At 40.7% G+C, this 17,479-nt stretch overlaps 1 protein-coding gene across 1 annotated transcript in view; it reads right to left on the bottom strand.

Annotated features, from left to right (window-relative positions):
* The window catches only part of CHRD (chordin), a 46,774-nt gene extending 37,550 nt beyond the window's left edge, over positions 1–9,224 (bottom strand). The window contains exons 1-9 of the mRNA XM_077290098.1: positions 8,854–9,224; positions 7,025–7,128; positions 6,286–6,421; positions 5,968–6,108; positions 2,742–2,859; positions 2,255–2,351; positions 1,601–1,742; positions 1,324–1,461; positions 913–989 (exon numbers count right to left, since the gene is read on the bottom strand). Coding sequence (XP_077146213.1) covers positions 913–989; positions 1,324–1,461; positions 1,601–1,742; positions 2,255–2,351; positions 2,742–2,859; positions 5,968–6,108; positions 6,286–6,421; positions 7,025–7,128; positions 8,854–8,983 — 1,083 coding nt within the window. The 5' untranslated portion in view covers positions 8,984–9,224. The remainder of the gene's footprint in view (positions 1–912; positions 990–1,323; positions 1,462–1,600; positions 1,743–2,254; positions 2,352–2,741; positions 2,860–5,967; positions 6,109–6,285; positions 6,422–7,024; positions 7,129–8,853) is intronic.
* Positions 9,225–17,479: the final 8,255 nt, after the last annotated feature.

Genomic DNA, 17,479 nt, shown 5'->3' with positions numbered 1-17,479 from the left:
GCGTGGCTGTGCTGGGCGCGGCGGCTGTGCTGGGTGCGGCCATTTTCTTGGTCCTGCTCCCGGAGTCGGCGCCTGCGCAGTCCGCGCTTTCCGGCGCCATTTTCTTGAAGACACTGCAATGTGTCTTCAAGAAAATGGCGCCGGAAAGCGCGGACTGCGCAGGCGCCGATTCCGGGAGCAGGGGGACAGTCACGGCCCGGAAGCGCGTCGGTGGAACGGGTCAGGTAAGTATACTCACCCTCCGCCTCCTGGCTCGTCCCTGCTTGTCCGGTGGAGATCGCGGTGTGCGTTCAGTGCTTACGCATACCGCGATCTCCTGGGAGCGTCGCTCTGTGCGGTCCAGACTGCGCCGGCGCTTGCGCTTGCGCAGTCTATAGAGGCTTCGGACAGAGTGACGCTCCCAGCGTTATATTATAGATGCGCTGATAAAAAAAAGGCCAATACACTAACCAATGTACAGTAATTCAATTGGGCTGTCCAGATGAGGTTTTTCACACTGCCCGAGTGTCCATGTGCAAAAAAAAATCGCAACATGCACTATTGACTTCCGTATTGTGGATGAGATTCATTGGATGAGCAGATTTTTATGGATACAATACCATAATTAACATAGGAAACTGAATTTTACCATGCATGTTTAAATTGTTGAGATATAACTATGGATGCCACGTGGATGTCACATGGACATGAATTTTAGACATACGAATGGTACATGCATGAAAATCATCTGAGTTTTCTGGATGAAAATCGGATGATTTTTCATGCGCTCGTTTGACCTCGGCCTACAGCAAATAAAAACAAAGATATAATAATCATAGATGCCAAAAACCTGCAAACTGTGATTTATATTATGCATATATGATACACACTTAAATTATACACCATCAGTCATAGAACTTGCATATGACTCACCTGTTCTGTGATATTAGCATAGAGCTCTCGTATAACATGATTCTGATGAATAATTTGCATAGTTATTGGAATATTTTCTGTAATGGAAAAAAAAAAACATGACTGACTCCTAACAGCAATCCATCTTCTCATTTCCAAAGTCTCCCCCACCTAACATTAATAGTTTAATCACGATTCCAAAATGTATGAAAAATATTATCTTACAGTATGTCATCATTAACCCCATCAATTTTATTACAGAACAGCTTTATCTTTTAGGAGCTTCTGCTAATCAACAAGATGAATTTCAGCTTTAAGACTCGACGACACTTTATGCCAAGTGCATTTTCCTGACTCTTGTAGAATAAATAATAGTATAACTCCACTAAAATTGAATAATTTTAAAGTTGTGCTGATTTCTAAGGATCCTACCTCGTTCTCCTCCTTGTAGTCCTCGGAGCATAAGAATAAAATGCAGATTGTCATCCACATCACTAAGTGTTAGCATAGCGAGACCTCGTTCACCTGATTCCTCTGGGGAATCCGGTATCAGAAGGGCATTAAAAGACTCTGTTTGAAAAAAAAGTCATGCTAATTTAAATGTTATTATTTTCCGCTTTTACGTCTTTGTTCCACAAAATCCATTTCAGACATTAAAATATGTATTTTACTTTTTCTATTTTTATGAAAATGAATAATAGCCAATTACCTGTAAACAGAGCCCTGTGACGAATAATCTTGCCAGAAATTTCAGGTTCAGAAAGCGTTGTTGTCATTAGGGAAACAAGGATGTGTCCCAAGCGCAGAAGTTGTAGAGAAGTACGAGGAATTGATCTCCATATACCACAGATCTAGTTAAAAAAAATCTTGTTACTGAAAGTGAGACAAGGTGGTTCAGAGAATTAAAGGAATTGTTCAGTGCTCGAACAACCCCTTCTCCATCTCTATGTTTCCCCCAAGTAAATTAATAACACTTATATTTACCTCCAGTGTCAACGCTGTTCCAGCGGTTTCGGCATACGCCTCTCCTGGGGATCACGTGACATCTCTCCAGCCAATCAGCGGACTTTTCACTTTTCCTTCCTTCAGACAAATCAGACATCTGGAGGAAGTGAGATAGCAATCACAGATCTCACCTGCTCTGGATATCAATTATGTCCTAGGGAGAGTGAAAAATTAGCTGATTGGCCAGAGGGATGTCACGCGAGCCCCAGGAGAGGCGTACGTTGAAACTGCTGGAACAGCATTGGCACTGGAGGTGTGTATAGGTGTTATTATTTCACTTGAGGGAAACAGTGATTGAGAAGGGGTTGTCCAAGTAGTGGACAGCCCCTTTAAATTAGATATATGCTTATTTACTTACTGTGTCGCTTTGGGGGTATCCTACTCTGTGTACAGGATGCTCAAACAGCACATTACCATCAGAATCAGAGAAACGAACACGAGAAAGACTATCAAGCCTACAGTCAAAGCAATTTTAAAATATTAAATAAATAAAATAATGGGGTTCTTCACTTAAATTTTATTTTTCAATTACCGTACATTTTAATTAGGAACAAAATTATATAACAGGAGATAAGCAAAACTTTCTGCTGTAAGCACAGATTCAATCGAATTTTGACACTTCTGCTTACAGTAAAGAGCTGTCAGACAGAATCTTCCCAGAAACTAGCTTTACTTTATGCAGACAGTGTATCATGGCTTTCTTGCTTACAGACACAATCTTTCTAAAAATTAGAGCGGAAAACTTATCTAGAATACATTGGTATGTATGACATGAGACAAGAAAGTGATGAAAAGTAATAATATAAAAATAGGAGAACATGTAAGATAATTACACTAAGACATACCCTTTATAGTTGATAGAAAAGAGTACATTGGAACGCTGTACATTAAATTTAGCCTTAGCAAGACCACTGGTAACTGGGGGCCACACACGACTGGATGCAGTCAAAAATGCCACATACTCTGTCAAAATAAACACAAGCATGAATTCAACACAACCCATAATAGCTGAGTACAACTGAAAAAATAGCTTGGCATTGTATACAGTGGTATGTAAAAGTTTGGACATCCTTGGTCAAAATTAATGTTATTGTGAACAGTTAAGCAAGTTGAAAATGAAATGATCTCTAAAAGGGCTAAAGTTACAGATTAGTGATGAGCGAGTATACTCGTTACTCGGGTTTCCCTGAGCATGCTCGGGTGATCTCAGAGTATTTGGATGTGCTCGGAGATTTAGTTTTCATCGTCGCAGTTGCATGATTTGCGGCTGCTAGACAGGCTAAATACATGTGGGAATTCCCTACCAAACAGGTAACCCCCACATGTATTCAGGCTGTCTAGCAGTCGCAAATCATGCAGCTGTGGCGAGGAAAACTAAATCTCCAAGCACATCCAAAATACTCGGAGACTACCCGAGCATGCTCGGGGAAACCCGAGTAACGAGTATATTCGCTCATCACTATTACAGATGAAACATTTACTTTGTACTTTAGGAAGAAAAAAAATATTGTAATTTTTTACATTTAACAAACTACAAATAGAAGAATGGACAGATGCAAAACTTTGGGCACCCTATATGGCTAGTGCCTAGTAGCACCCCCTTTTGCAAGTAGCACAGCTTGTAAACTCTTTTTGCAGCCAGCCAAGAGTCTTTCAATTCTTGTTTGAGGGATTTTCATCTATTCTTCCTTGGAAAATTCTTCTAGTTCTGTGAGATTCTTAGGATGTCTTTCATGCACTGCTATTTTGAGGTCTAGCCACAGATTTTCAATGATGTTCAGGTCAGGGAACATTGAGGGCCATTGTAAAATCTTAAGCTTGTGCCTTTTGAGGTAGTCTATTGTGGACTTTGAATTGTGCTTAGGATCATTATCCATTTGTAGAAGCCATCCTCTTTTCAACTTCAGCTTTTTTACAGATGGTGTTATGTTTGCATCAAGGATTTCATTGAATCCATTCTTCCCTCTACCCATGAAATGTTCCCCGTGCCATTGGCTGCAACACAACCCCAAAGCATGATTGATCCACCCCTATGCTTAATGGCTGGTGAGATTTTCTTTTCCTGAAATTCTGTGCCCTTTTTTCTCCACACATGCCTTTGATCATTGTGGGCAAAGAGCTCTATTTTAACTCATCCAAAGGACTTGTTTCCAACATGCATCAGGCTTGTTTAGATGTTCTTTTGCATTCTTCTGAAGCTGAATTTTGTGATGAGGATCCAGGAGAGGTTTCCTTCTGATGACTCTTCCATGAAGGTCATATTTCTGCAGGTGTCTCTGAACAGTAGAACAATGTACCACAACTCCAGAGTTCTCTAAATCTCTCTGAAGGTCTTTTGCAGTCAAGTGGGGGTTCTGATTTGCCCCTCTAGCAATCCTACGATCAGCTCTCATTGAAATTTTGCTTGGTCTTCCAGACAATATCTTGGCCTCCACTATTTCTGTTTACTTTTTGTAATTTTTAAAATGTTAAAAATGAAAACACATATATATATATTTGCTTAAAATACCAAGTAAATGTGTCATCTTTAAAGGGAACCTGTCACCCCCAAAATCGAAGATGAGCTAAGCCCACCGCCATCAGGGGCTTATCTACAGCATTCTGGAATGCTGTAGATAAGCCTCTGATGTATCCTGAAAGATGAGAAAAAGAGGTTAGATTATACTCACCCAGGGAAGGTCCCGCTGCGGTCCGGTCCGATGGGCATCGTGGTCCGGTCCGGGGCCTCCCTTCTTCTTACAATGATGCCCTCTTCTTGTATTCACGCTGCGGGCTCCGGCGCAGGCATACTTTGTCTGAGGGCAGAGCAAAGTACTGCAGTGCGCAGGTGCCAAGAAAGGTCAGAGAGGCCCAGCACCTGCGCACTGCAGTACTTTGCTCTGCCCTCAACAGGGCAGACAAAGTATGCCGGAGCCGCAGCGTGAAGACCAGAAGAGGACGTCATCCTATGAAGATGGGAGGCGCCGGACCGGACCGCAACACCCATCGGATCGGACCGCCCCCCCAGGTGAGTATAATCTAGCCTCTTTTTCTCATCTTTCAGGATACATCAGGGACTTATCTACAGCATTCCAGAATGCTGTAGATAAGCCCCTGATGCCGGTGGGCTTAGCTCATCTTCAATTTTGGGGGTGACAGGTTCCCTTTAACTTTATATGTTTTAGGGATAATTTCATCTTCAACTTGCTTAACTGTTCACAATAACAGTAATTCTGACCTCAATGCCCAAACTTGTACATGCCAATGAAAGTGGAAATCTGAAGAAGTCCGTGGATACAGGTGCTGCATACTGATCTGCCAAAATAGAATTAATTCTGTATATATTGAAATATGCAAAGTATTAAAGGTGTTCACCACTAGGAAAACCCCTTCTCAATTTGAATGTTTGACCCATTGAAATAAAAACATCTATACTCATCTCCCGTGCCAGCACTGTTCCAGCGGTGTCGGCACTGATATTCCTGGGGCTCATGAGAGGTTTTTACATTATGTGAGCACTGAGCCCAATCAGCACCAATGTCTCTGTCCCCAAATTCAGACATACAAGTAATCTCGAAGGAGTAAACGACCAGCCGCTGCTCTGACTTCCTCTTGATTACTTAAACGTCTGAAGGCGGTGACAGTGATGCCAGCACTCTTTGGGTGCAGGGCTCACGTGACATGGCATAACCTCACGTCAGCCCCAGGAGCACGAGTGCCATCTCCACTGGAACGGCGCCGGCATGGCCGGTGAATATAGGTGTTGTTATTTTAAAGTGGGGAAACATTCAGATTGAGAAGGGGTTTTCCTAATAGTCGGCAACCCCTTTAAGAGAAAAACACCAATAGAAAAATGACACCATTAAAATAAGAATTTTTAGCTCAAAAAGAGCACAGAAAGAGTTAATATTGGGGATCTGATCTCTATTCACAAACCATTGTGCACATTTGGCTCTGGTCCCGAGGCCACACTCCATTTCTTAATAAGCTAAAGCTGTATTAAATATGTATTCGACAGCACTTTGATGGCTGTTATATATATAAAAGCCATGACCTTGTGTTCCTATATGTCTTTATCTATGCTGTAATTACCTGAGCGGCTGTCTTCCACACCGACATCATCAGAGCTTAGGTAGGAACGATCATTATAAAGATCATCTTCTTTTTCTTGGAAATACTCAAACTCGTCAAACATAAACTCAGATTTTTTCAGAGGGGGAGAGGGCGGAAAAGCTGCATAAAAACAGGAAAATAAAGTTAACGCTGAAAAAAAAAAAGGTTGCATAAGTTGGCAAGAAAAGGACTAGTACATAGTTCAGTAGAGAAACATGGATCATGTAGGAATGTAGGAGACTATGACAGAATTAGGTAGTTGTAAAGAGCACAAAATAAATTTTTGAAAAGTCTTACAAGTTTTACTTTTCGGGCAAACCCGACAGCACTGCCCAGGGATTTCTATGGGATTAGCACAGGTGGGTGTAGGGCATTGATTCTTAATGCTCTTACAGCTGATCTTCCCATAATCTTTTGTCCAACGGTTTCGATGCTTGAAAAGAAACAAAAAGCCAGAGATTCATAGGAGGAACTATTGTAGTCTCAAGACACAGACCCAAATACAGAGGAGACCAAAAGGGTACTGCAAGAAAGAAAAGTGACGTAGAGTTGCCTTCTTGCCCTAGAGCAGGTCTCTGTTGAAAGCCTTCCAGCACACCATCTTTAACAAGGAGATAATAACATTATAATGAATGACTAACTCTTCCTATTACCTCTCACTAATTGCCACAAAGGAAGCCTTCTACTATACAGTACAAAGACTTTCTCTTAACACATTTCTGCCTGCTCCTATTGTCCTGCTAATTAATTATGCATCTAGTAATCATCAATCACTGCATGGCCTGACCATTCTTTACTAACTTCTGCATAGCCAGCATAGCCTGCATAGCCTTTATACTTTACCTAAAGACTACTTACTCTGTATTCTTACACTACCGGTAGCTACATGCACACATATGTTCATCTATTACATCTGCCGCATGTACCACCTTCTTTCAACCTACAAGTTATTCGATTTTCATTATTTGTCCCCATGCTCCCAAAGTTTTTGCCATTGTAATCCTCCAGGAAATCTCCCCAGCAAATCATTTCTTACCGCTTCACAACGGCATACTACACAGTGGGCTATCCCAAATGGTTTCCCCAGGTCTGGGTGCCAGGTATGTTCGAGGGGGTACGTTTTACCTCCAAGACGACAACCTACATGGATAAAATACATGAAGAAGTAAATACAGTGAGGAAACATTTAAACCAATAACTAACAAAGAGGAGATATGGTTGTTACATATTATACATCGAATGTAGCCTGCCTTCTCTCACTCCTGGAATACTACTTGGTTGGCTGCTCTGTGTGCACTGATTCCTGGCAGGGGTTACGAGTGTCTTAGAAGAATATGCCGGAGCCAGGCGCTGCCTCTGAGGGTCCGCAACCAAACGAAATGCAGCTCCAACTGCAAACCCACAGCAGCTTATGCTAACCCTTGATGAGCCACAGTCAAGTCACTGCGCACATGCACAACCAGCAGATGCAGAAGGTATGGATGCTCAAAACTACAAGCATGTGACCAAAAATACAGTGTTTTAGTGAGATCAAATAATCCCAAAAAGCCACCAATATATGCCAGACAGACGTTTTCATAAGCATAAGACCTGTAGATACACAATCTATTGATTCCATAGGTTCCAATAAGCTGGGTCTGGGAGGTTCTGACGAGACTTGTAGTTCCACAATGTCTGGGATGTGAACTGAACTGGATCATGCAGATCACAGAAGACATACAGGCGCTGCCCGTAGTCATATTGCACTGTAACATTGTGAGGAATTTAAGGGGAAAATGTGACACAAAGTGCAGGACCCCGAATATACGACTGGGACATGACTGAATGAAGTTCTGGCAGCTGAAGAGCTCTGTGTAATGGGGCTGAGTTACATAAACATTCCCTCATAGCAACTAATAAGCAATGCTATTCCCTTACATTTACTGTGACACAACATTCCCGAGCGAATCCATAGAAGTGTAAAATAATGATAATATGGCCACATTCACATGTTCAGTATTTGGTCAGTTTTTTACATCTATATTTGTAAGACAAAATCAAGACTGGAAAAAGTCAGAGGAAAAGTATAATAAAAACACGTCACCACTTCTGTATTTATCACCCACTCCTGGTTTTGGCTTACAAATACTGATTTAAGATACTAATCAAGCACTGAACGTGTGAACACGGCCTAATAGCAAAACTCCTGCTGCTACCTCTTCTCAGCACAGGTCACAGCTCAAGGGCCACATTCGCCACAATTACTACATTAACACATGGAGCTGAGTGAAACTTGTCCTTTAACTCTTTTGTGATGTCTGCTTTGTGCATCTGAGGTACCCGTAGGTTTACCTACAGCCCTATGTAAACCACATCTAAGGCTACGTTCACATTTGCGTTGTGCGCCGCAGCGTCGGCGCCGCAGCGCACAACGCAAACAAAAACGTGGCAAAACGCACGCTAAAACGCTGCGTTTTGCGCCGCATGCGTCCTTTTTGGCCGAAAGTTGGACGCAAAAAAAATGCAACTTGAAGCGTTTCTTGCGTCCAACGCTTGCGGCCATGCGGCGCAAAACGCAGCACAACGCATGTCCATGCGCCCCCATGTTAAATATAGGGGCGCATGACGCATGCGGCGCCGCTGCGGCGCCCGACGCTGCGGCGCTGACCGCAAATGTGAACGTAGCCTAACAGATTGCAATAATAGGAACAGTTCTGCAGTTGACAAACTTCGCTCTGCTGCATGTGTAAGCCCGTAGACTGTTCTATGCATGAAGATGGATTGTTAATGTCTCAGTGCCCGGACATTACCTGTTGCGTCACTCACAGTTTATATATATATCTATATACAGTACATAACATGATAAGAATTTGTAGTGCCACTCACCGAGCTGTGCCTTTGAAGGAAGAGGATCCTGTTCAGGTTTGATTGGCAGAATAACTTTACGCCGTGAAGCCTCAGCAGCCAGTATCCATAGAGTGAGCAGCCGCAGGAGGTGGGCATATAATACCTCCATGATAACCCTCTACAGTCAGTGGAGATACCCCTTGAAGAAGTTCGGTACCCTGTTCCCTTTCTTTTCCGTGTAGTCACCAATGCGGGGGACACGTTTTCTCCTTGTCACTTGTGTTTCAGCTCTGCCAGCCCCCCTGTCTCTGTCCCTGCACCAGGTCACTGTCCAGAGGGCACAGTTATGTCTTGTTGCTGAGGTACCTTCTAATAGCCGAGAGGGTCAAGAGCTGGATTTATAGGGGAGGACACAGCTAGCAAACAAAGCCCCCCTGCCCGCCCCGGCCCCCTTTGCAATCTTACTGAAGTATATTGCACTCACTCTGAGAGTTGATGAGTCGCTCAGCAGGGTCTCAGCCTGAGGAAAGTGTCTGTTAACAACATTGAATAGCCCAGCGGGGACTCCAGGCTCCCCCCCAAGCCGACACACTCAGACATAGCATCCTGACTCAGCCTGGACCCACCCAGGAGTGAGGGAAGAGGATGAGCCCAGAGAGGAGAGATGGATACACACAGACAGGGAGAGAAAGCACAGACACTGAGGAGACCACAAGTCAGGGTGCCCACCATCCAGAAACTCCAGGACAGTCCGTAAAAATTGGGCACGTTTATGACCTTGTCTGTAAAAAAATTTTTTAAGGCGTCTGTGAATTTTTTAGAAGTTGAAGAAACATATACAGATTATTTTGATTGTAGTTTCATTGTTTTACAGTTTAAAGTGAGCACAGCTAATGTCTTCTTAGCAGAATTATGGGCTGTAGACATGTACAGTATCACTTATAATCATAGTAGTTTATTATGGTTTTCCAATGTATCTGTAAAAAATATTGTCTGTCCATGATTTTTTGGTAAGCTGTTCAGAAAAAAATAAAAAGTCAAGTTGGCGACTCTGCCACAAGTATTGGGAGACTTATGGAATGTGGTCATCGTACTATACCGACCCATTATACACCCGCCAGGAAGAAAGACAAGAGACTCTGAAATGATGGACACGTTATACAGTATATGCAGTACATCTCCATAGGAAACTAATGGTTACCGATCCATTCTTTTTATTAATATAGCGCAAGTATAACTCTGCAGCAATATACATCATCTCGGTCAATACTAAGTAATCCTAAATTATAGTAGGGTTAAACTCACCTTAATCCTGCAGACAGTCATCAGGGTAGTTATGGTCCAGGCCCAGTACTGCTAGGGTTACACTAGATCACCCGAGGATGCTCTTGGGGGGTCCAGATTCTGTTGCAATAACTGGGCCCATGAGGCTCAGCACAAACTACCCCATCTGAATCCGACTTCAGAGCAAATCAATTGCTCCTGGTGTCTATCACTTTTAGGGTTAGTTAAAAATATTAATTACTAGTCCTTGCTGGTGATATAACCTGAGACTGCAATGAAAAGTAGACATAGACGTGTTGTGTTTAGTTGGTGGGTTAGTCCTGACAATCACCTCCAATGGAGGACACTATAATTAACACCCTGTTACAGATTCAAATTATACCCTGACTGTCCTATAATGAATTATGAGAGACCACCGGGGACCGCTAAATCAATAGGGCGGAGAACATAAGCCTCACACATCTATTGTCCTATTTAGATTTATATCCATGTAATTGTGAGAAATTGTCAGAAATCTACAATTTTAGCTAAAGACATGGAGGCTCCAAAACACAACTTCTTTCTTCATATTAAAGGACAATATGGTTCTATGAAAAATAAAACATTATCATTCACAAATAAATACACTCTGTTCTGGACGCTACATCCTCTTTTCTATTGTAACTTCTGGTAGTGAGCCAATTACATGGCAAACATAGTATGGATAAAAAGAAGTGTGCATGGTGTGTATTAGACCAATTACCTGACCACCATCTTCCTTGTAAAGCAGTTGGTGAGATGATCAGTGATCCCAACTGGGCAAAAAGCACGAAAATTCTTATCAGAGATGTCAAAAATGTCTGATCAGTAGGGCAAACCTTTGAGAATGGGATCTCAGGATGGAGATTATCCATTACCTACAGTATTTCCAGGAGAAACTGTCTACAAGAGATGTGGAAACAGCTGAGTAAACTGACTTGGTTGTTTCTATATCTCTTATCGCCTTCAACAAGGAGAGAACACCTCTTCTCCACATTGTAAAAGGGTTAACTTCTAGTGATTATATCCTCAGCAATCTGTCATTGATAAAGTATCAAATTGTAAACCAAGCAATCCCTTTCCACTTTCAGCATTTGACACTTTTTATACCATAACAATATAATATATTTTTACTTTAAGCCACTTTTTAAGACCATCACTTCTATACACAACCTCCAATATCTTGAGACTTTGCACTTTTACTATCACTGCAGGTCTAGTAATAAAGAAAACTACATAAACTTCCCCATTATTCTCTACCTTAACGTCTGACTGCTTTCTGTATTTCTCATCTACTTTCATATATTTTATTGTTTTCTACTAATAATTGCTAGCAGCATAATTTATACATTATCTCATATAACTAGAAGCAGTAAAACATGACTTTTATATAGTGACAAACATATGGAAGTGTTTGGATAAAGAATTAGTACTGTGGCGATGGCAGTCTTGTCTGGAAGTTACATGTCTTAGAGAAATTTAGATTTGCTGCAGTGGCTTCCAGGTAGAAAAAGCACCGTTCCCATACAAATCACCTCCTTCCACCTCTGCATAAAGCACATTCCAATAAGATCATGTTCACACAGTCAAGATTTACATATCTTCTGTAGATGTCCTAAAAGTTGAAAATTCGAAATCCCCTTTAACTATATATCTAGTATGCTTTGATGAGCTAAACAATTTCCCATCTTTCTATAACATGTTTTGTCTAATATTGTTATTTTTATTTGTTTATACACATTTAATATTTTTCCTGTCTCTCCAGTCAAAGCTAGGGTTAAATTTTTATAATTTATGATCAGTATGTTAGGACTGGAATGGACAAATTTCATAAGTCACATAGTCATTGCACTTAAAGAAGCACTCCCATAAAATATTTCAGTCATCATATTATATAGCACTGTGTATTTACAATTGCTCATTTTGCCTTTCTGCCCAGCTAATTCTTCTCTTTTCCTTTAGGTCTATGACATCACATGATAAGGAACAGACTGGCTGAATCCTTCTAAGCTCTATGTAGAAGCAGGAAGTCTCTTTTCCTTGCATGAAGCATCATTAGAACTACAATTCTACATTGCTGCAATGTCCCTGGCAGGTGGAGGAGAGGAGCAGCTGGGTCACGAGTTGAAGAGGAGGTGGAGCTGAGCTGCTATAGACTTTGCAGTGATGTAAAATTGTAGTTCTAATGATGACTCATGCATGGGGAAGAGGCGTTCTGCTTCTACATAGAGCTTAGAAGGATTCAGCTAGTCTGTTTTCAATCACATCATATCATAGACCTAATGGATAAAAGGAGAATTAGCTGGATAGAAAGGCAAAATAATCAATTGAGCAAAACTTTGATGGGAGGGCCTCTTTAAAAATATGATGCTTCAAAGCTTGTTGGGTTCTTTTCTTTTTTGATTCTGGAATTCTAAATTGAAGAATATGCTTAAAACAACCAACCAATATATAATATTTTGTCATATTGTGCTAAAGAAGATATTTGCCAAGTTATATTATTTACATGTATTCTATAAAAGTTATACATTGAAGGCAACCCCTCTATACAGAGTGAACTGCTTCATGTACATCACTGATATGTCTGTATGTTTCCAATTACAGAATCTAAATTGTAAATCTGATGAAATAAGGATCTTCAAATTCCTCTAGTTACAATGGAATCACACTCGCTTTGGGAACTATTACTTTGGCTGTAGCCTCAAATTTTATATTTTAAGGAATATATAAATAAAAATATGCATACTTGAGTCTTATGCTGAGCATGGTAATTTATATTAGCATTATACAGTTGAGTTTCACTGGACAAGAAGATTTCTCTAAGAAAAACAATAACAGATTTTGTCTAATTATATTTTGAAAATCGTTTCAGATTTGAGGGCATAAAATTTCCTGCATAAAAGATATACAGTGGAAATTGACCTGCATTGTGGCGCTGATGATTTTTACTGCAGATTACACCTTTTTAAAGGCAAAAGGTGACAACTGCAGCCATTCCACAGCACATCAACAACATAATGCAAATGATTTAAAGCTGACTTTGCTGAAAATCCATAGTGATTATGCGCATTGCAGACATATCCTTAAAGGGGTAGTCCAATACCAAAATGCCCTTTATAATTATCTATCTTTATTATACAATTCCCTACAATTCTCTCTATACAGCGAATCCCAATATCTGTTTTTTCACTTTACTCCCTGTGACATTTCGTTTGAGAAGGGTCCCAAATGGGACGTCACAGGAGGGTAGACTTTGGTCACTTCCCCACAGTTTCTATCACCCCCCTGGTAACAGGACATCATTAGGGGATGTCACTGTTGTCACCTACCACAGCTTTGTTCCCTGATGATGTGCTGTTTTGGGGGATAAGTGGTGATAGAGAAGTGATCGCAGCTACAGTAGCTGCTGCCACACTGCGTCTTTGCCCACTGCCCACATTTTCAGTGGCCACACAGTCCATGCTTCAGTCACCACCATCTCTTTCCGTGAAATGAGACGTCATCAGGAGGCAGTGGTAGAAGCAGGGTGAGTGACAACAGCAACTAATCATCAGTGGCAAAGCTGCTGTTACTCACCCTGTGAGTAAATGTGGTGGCGGTGACTGAGGATGCGGGCTGTAATAGAAGCCCAGGCTGCAGAAAAAGACTGCAGAGCCAGGCTCCTCTGATGTTTAATTTGAGAAATTATAAAAGTGGTTAGCACTTATAGATTGATATTGAAAAAGGGAATTCTAGGTGTTGGACAACCCAATTAAAGACATTTTAGCGTAATTAAGAAATACAGGCCGATTCATCAAGATAGGCATTTTGTATGCCAGGCTTCATGCAAAGCCTGCTAGAACAAGATGTCCCAAATCCATTAAGAGATGTGTGCTTCCTAATGAACTTAGTGAACCTTTCAGCTTTTGTGTGCCAGAGAAAGAAATGTACTCCAGTTGTGAACTGGAGTACATTTCTGCCATGATTTATGCCAATTTTCAAAAAGTTGGTGGAGGTACCATAAAAATACCAAAAGTTGTACATTTTTGTCCAACTACAGTACAGACCAAAAGTTTGGACACACCTTCTCATTTAAAGATTTTTCTGTGTTTTCATAACTATGAAAATTGTACATTCACACTGAAGGCATCAAAACTATGAATTAACACATGTGGAATTATATACTTAACAAAAAAGTGTGAAACAACTGAAAATATGTCTTATATTCTAAGTTCTTCAAAGTAGCCACCTTTTGCTTTGATGACTGCTTTGCACATGCTTGGCATTCTTTTGATGAGCTTCAAGAGGTAGTCACCGGAAATGGTTTTCATTTCACAGGTGTGCCCTGTCAGGTTTAACAAGTGGGATTTCTTGCCTTATAAATGGGGTTGGGAACATCAGTTGTGTTTTGAAGAAGTCTGGTGGATACACAGCTGATAGTCCTACTGAATAGACTGTTAGAATTTGTATTATGGCAATAATAAAGCAGCTAAGTAAAGAAAAATGAGTGGCCATCATTACTTTAAGAAATGAAGGTCAGTCAGTCCAAAAAATTGGGAAAACTTTGAAAGTGTCCCCAAGTGCAGTTGCAAAAACCATCAAGCACTACAAAGAAACTGGCTCACATGAGGACAGCCCCAGGAAAGGAAGACCAAGAGTCACCTCTGCTTCTGAGGATAAGTTCATCTGAGTCACCAGCCTCAAAAATAGCAGGTTAACAGCAGCTCAGATTAGAGACCAGGTCAATGCCACACAGAGTTCTAGCAGCAGACACATCTCTACAACAACTGTTATTATTATTATTTATTATTATAGCGCCATTTATTCCATGGCGCTTTACATGTGAGGAGGGGTATACATAATAAAAACAGGTACAATAACCTTGAACAATACAAGTCACAACTGGTACAGGAGCAGAGAGGACCCTGCCCGCGAGGGCTCACAATCTACAAGGGGTGGGTGAGGCTAAGAGGAGACTTTGTACAGCAGGCCTTCATGGTAAAATAGCTGCTAGGAAACCACTGCTAAGGACAGGCAACAAGCAGAAGAGACTTGTTTGGGCTAAAGAACACAAGGAATGGACAGTAGACCAGTGGAAATCTGTGCTTTGGTCTGATGAGTCCAAATTTGAGATCTTTGGTTCCAACCACCGTGTCTGCGATGCAGAAAAGGTGAACGGATGGACTCTACATGCCTGGTTCCCACCGTGAACCGTGGAGGAGGAGGTGTGATGGTGTGGGGGTGCTTTGCTGGTGACACTGTTGGGGATTTATTCAAAATTGAAGGCATACTGAACCAGCATGCCTGCCACAGCATCTTGCAGTGGCATGCTATTCCATCCGGTTTGCATTTAGTTGGACCATCTTTTATTTTTGAACAGGACAATGACCCCAAACACACCTCCAGGCTGTGTAAGGGCTATTTGACCCAGAAGGAGAGTGATGGGGTGCTACGCCAGATGACCTGGCCTCCACAGTCACCAGACCTGAACCCAATCGAGATGGTTTGGGGTGAGCTGGACCGCAGAGTGAAGGCAAAAGGGCCAACAAGTGCTAAGCATCTCTGGGAACTCCTTCAAAATTGTTGGAAGACCATTCCTGGTGACTACCTCTTGAAGCTCATCAAGAGAATGCCAAGAGTGTGCAAAGCAGTCATCAAAGCAAAAGGTGGCTACTTTGAAGAACCTAGAATATAAGACATATTTTCAGTTGTTTCACACTTGCATGTTAAGTATATAATTCCACATGTGTTAATTCATAGTTTTGATGCCTTTAGTGTGAATTTATAATTTTCATAGTCATGAAAATATAGAAAAATCTTTAAATGAGTAGCTGTGTCCAAACTTTTGGTCTGTACTGTATGTGTCATGCTAAAATCTTATCATATTTGCAACAGTTTTATTCCAATTTTCCATTTGGGTCTGTGTGACTCCAGACTTATGAATCCCTCCAGCGCATGCACTGGACAACCCGGTTATATCACAAATCTTAATGAATCGGCCTATACTACATACAGTAGCTATATATATATGTATATGTGTGTATATATATATATAGCGTTTTTGGTCCCCTTGAATAGGTTCAGCTTCCCCTTTTTTAGGATTGCCTTATTGTGCGGTACCGTTTGTATTTATTAATTATTATCCGCACATTTGGTGTGTCATCTACTGTTGCCAATATATTTGTGCATAATTTGTGCATATATTTGTACATATATTAGTATCCTGCTGGACCCCTATACATATTGCAGACGATATTCTTGTCTTGATATAAATGGTATTATCACAGCAGTATTCTTATGTACATCATTCGTTAACATTATAGCCTTGCCACCATTAATTAGTGCATTTATACTATACAATATATTTTTTGCATATGTACTATTTGTGTCTGCATCCATTTCCCTCTCTAAGGAGGTCTTTTTAGCCCTGTTTAACAAATATATTTGTTATACATAATTCTTCTAATAAAGATAAAATTTTAATATAATTGTTTTGGCCTATATCACTCATTATCCTGGGTAATTGCACCCATATGGATATTTTTGATTAATCCTATGTTGAGTGTCCTTTTGGGCAATTTATTTTGTGATGGACTATTAGTATTAATACAGTAGCTATACATCTGGAGTGCAAACAACAAAATGGGTAGCAGTTATCACATTTCACAAAGGCATTTAGGCCTGACCTACACTGTGACTTCTTGTAGCACTACTGATTGATTTTAACTATTTAGTTACAGTTGCAGTCCAAAGCAATATTTTGAGTTGTATGCAACTGGCTGGACTGCAAGTGCCACTTAATAGTTAAAATGCAAACTAGTTGGAAAAATGGCTGTGATACCGCGCTACCAATTATCCACCAGGTGATGAGAAAACAATAAAATATATTATAACTGAGGGTTTTATTTGTCAACGCGCTTCGAAGCATTCAAAACTTCTTCATCAGAACAAACCATAATAACTTAACAGTTAAAATCAGCAATATACGAAACTGACAAATATATATGCCAAATATGTGTTCGGAACTTTAAAGTCACAGGGCATGTGATCAATTTCTCAATGTTCTACATCATTTTTCTAAGTAGATTGTTGGGACCTAAAGTTCTCAAAGAAACAAATAAGACCTTAAGCAGCCATTAGGGACATTTGTTGATTGCTAATTGATTGCTGATTATCACTTTGATTACAACACAATAATGCAAGTGTTACCACAAATTGCTGCGACTTAGGACAGTGACAATTACTTTCTCGTACATTTGAAGACTGGACCAAAACACATTGACCAATAGACACCCCATCATTCACTCATCTAATAGAAGAAACTTTTCTAATCACACAGTCAATGATGTACACCTCTACACAATAGGTCCATTAGCACAAATTA

Source organism: Ranitomeya variabilis, chromosome 2 (assembly GCF_051348905.1).
Source record: "Ranitomeya variabilis isolate aRanVar5 chromosome 2, aRanVar5.hap1, whole genome shotgun sequence".
NCBI classification, from domain to species: Eukaryota; Metazoa; Chordata; class Amphibia; order Anura; family Dendrobatidae; genus Ranitomeya; species Ranitomeya variabilis.
This window is presented reverse-complemented; position numbering and strand designations above follow the sequence as displayed.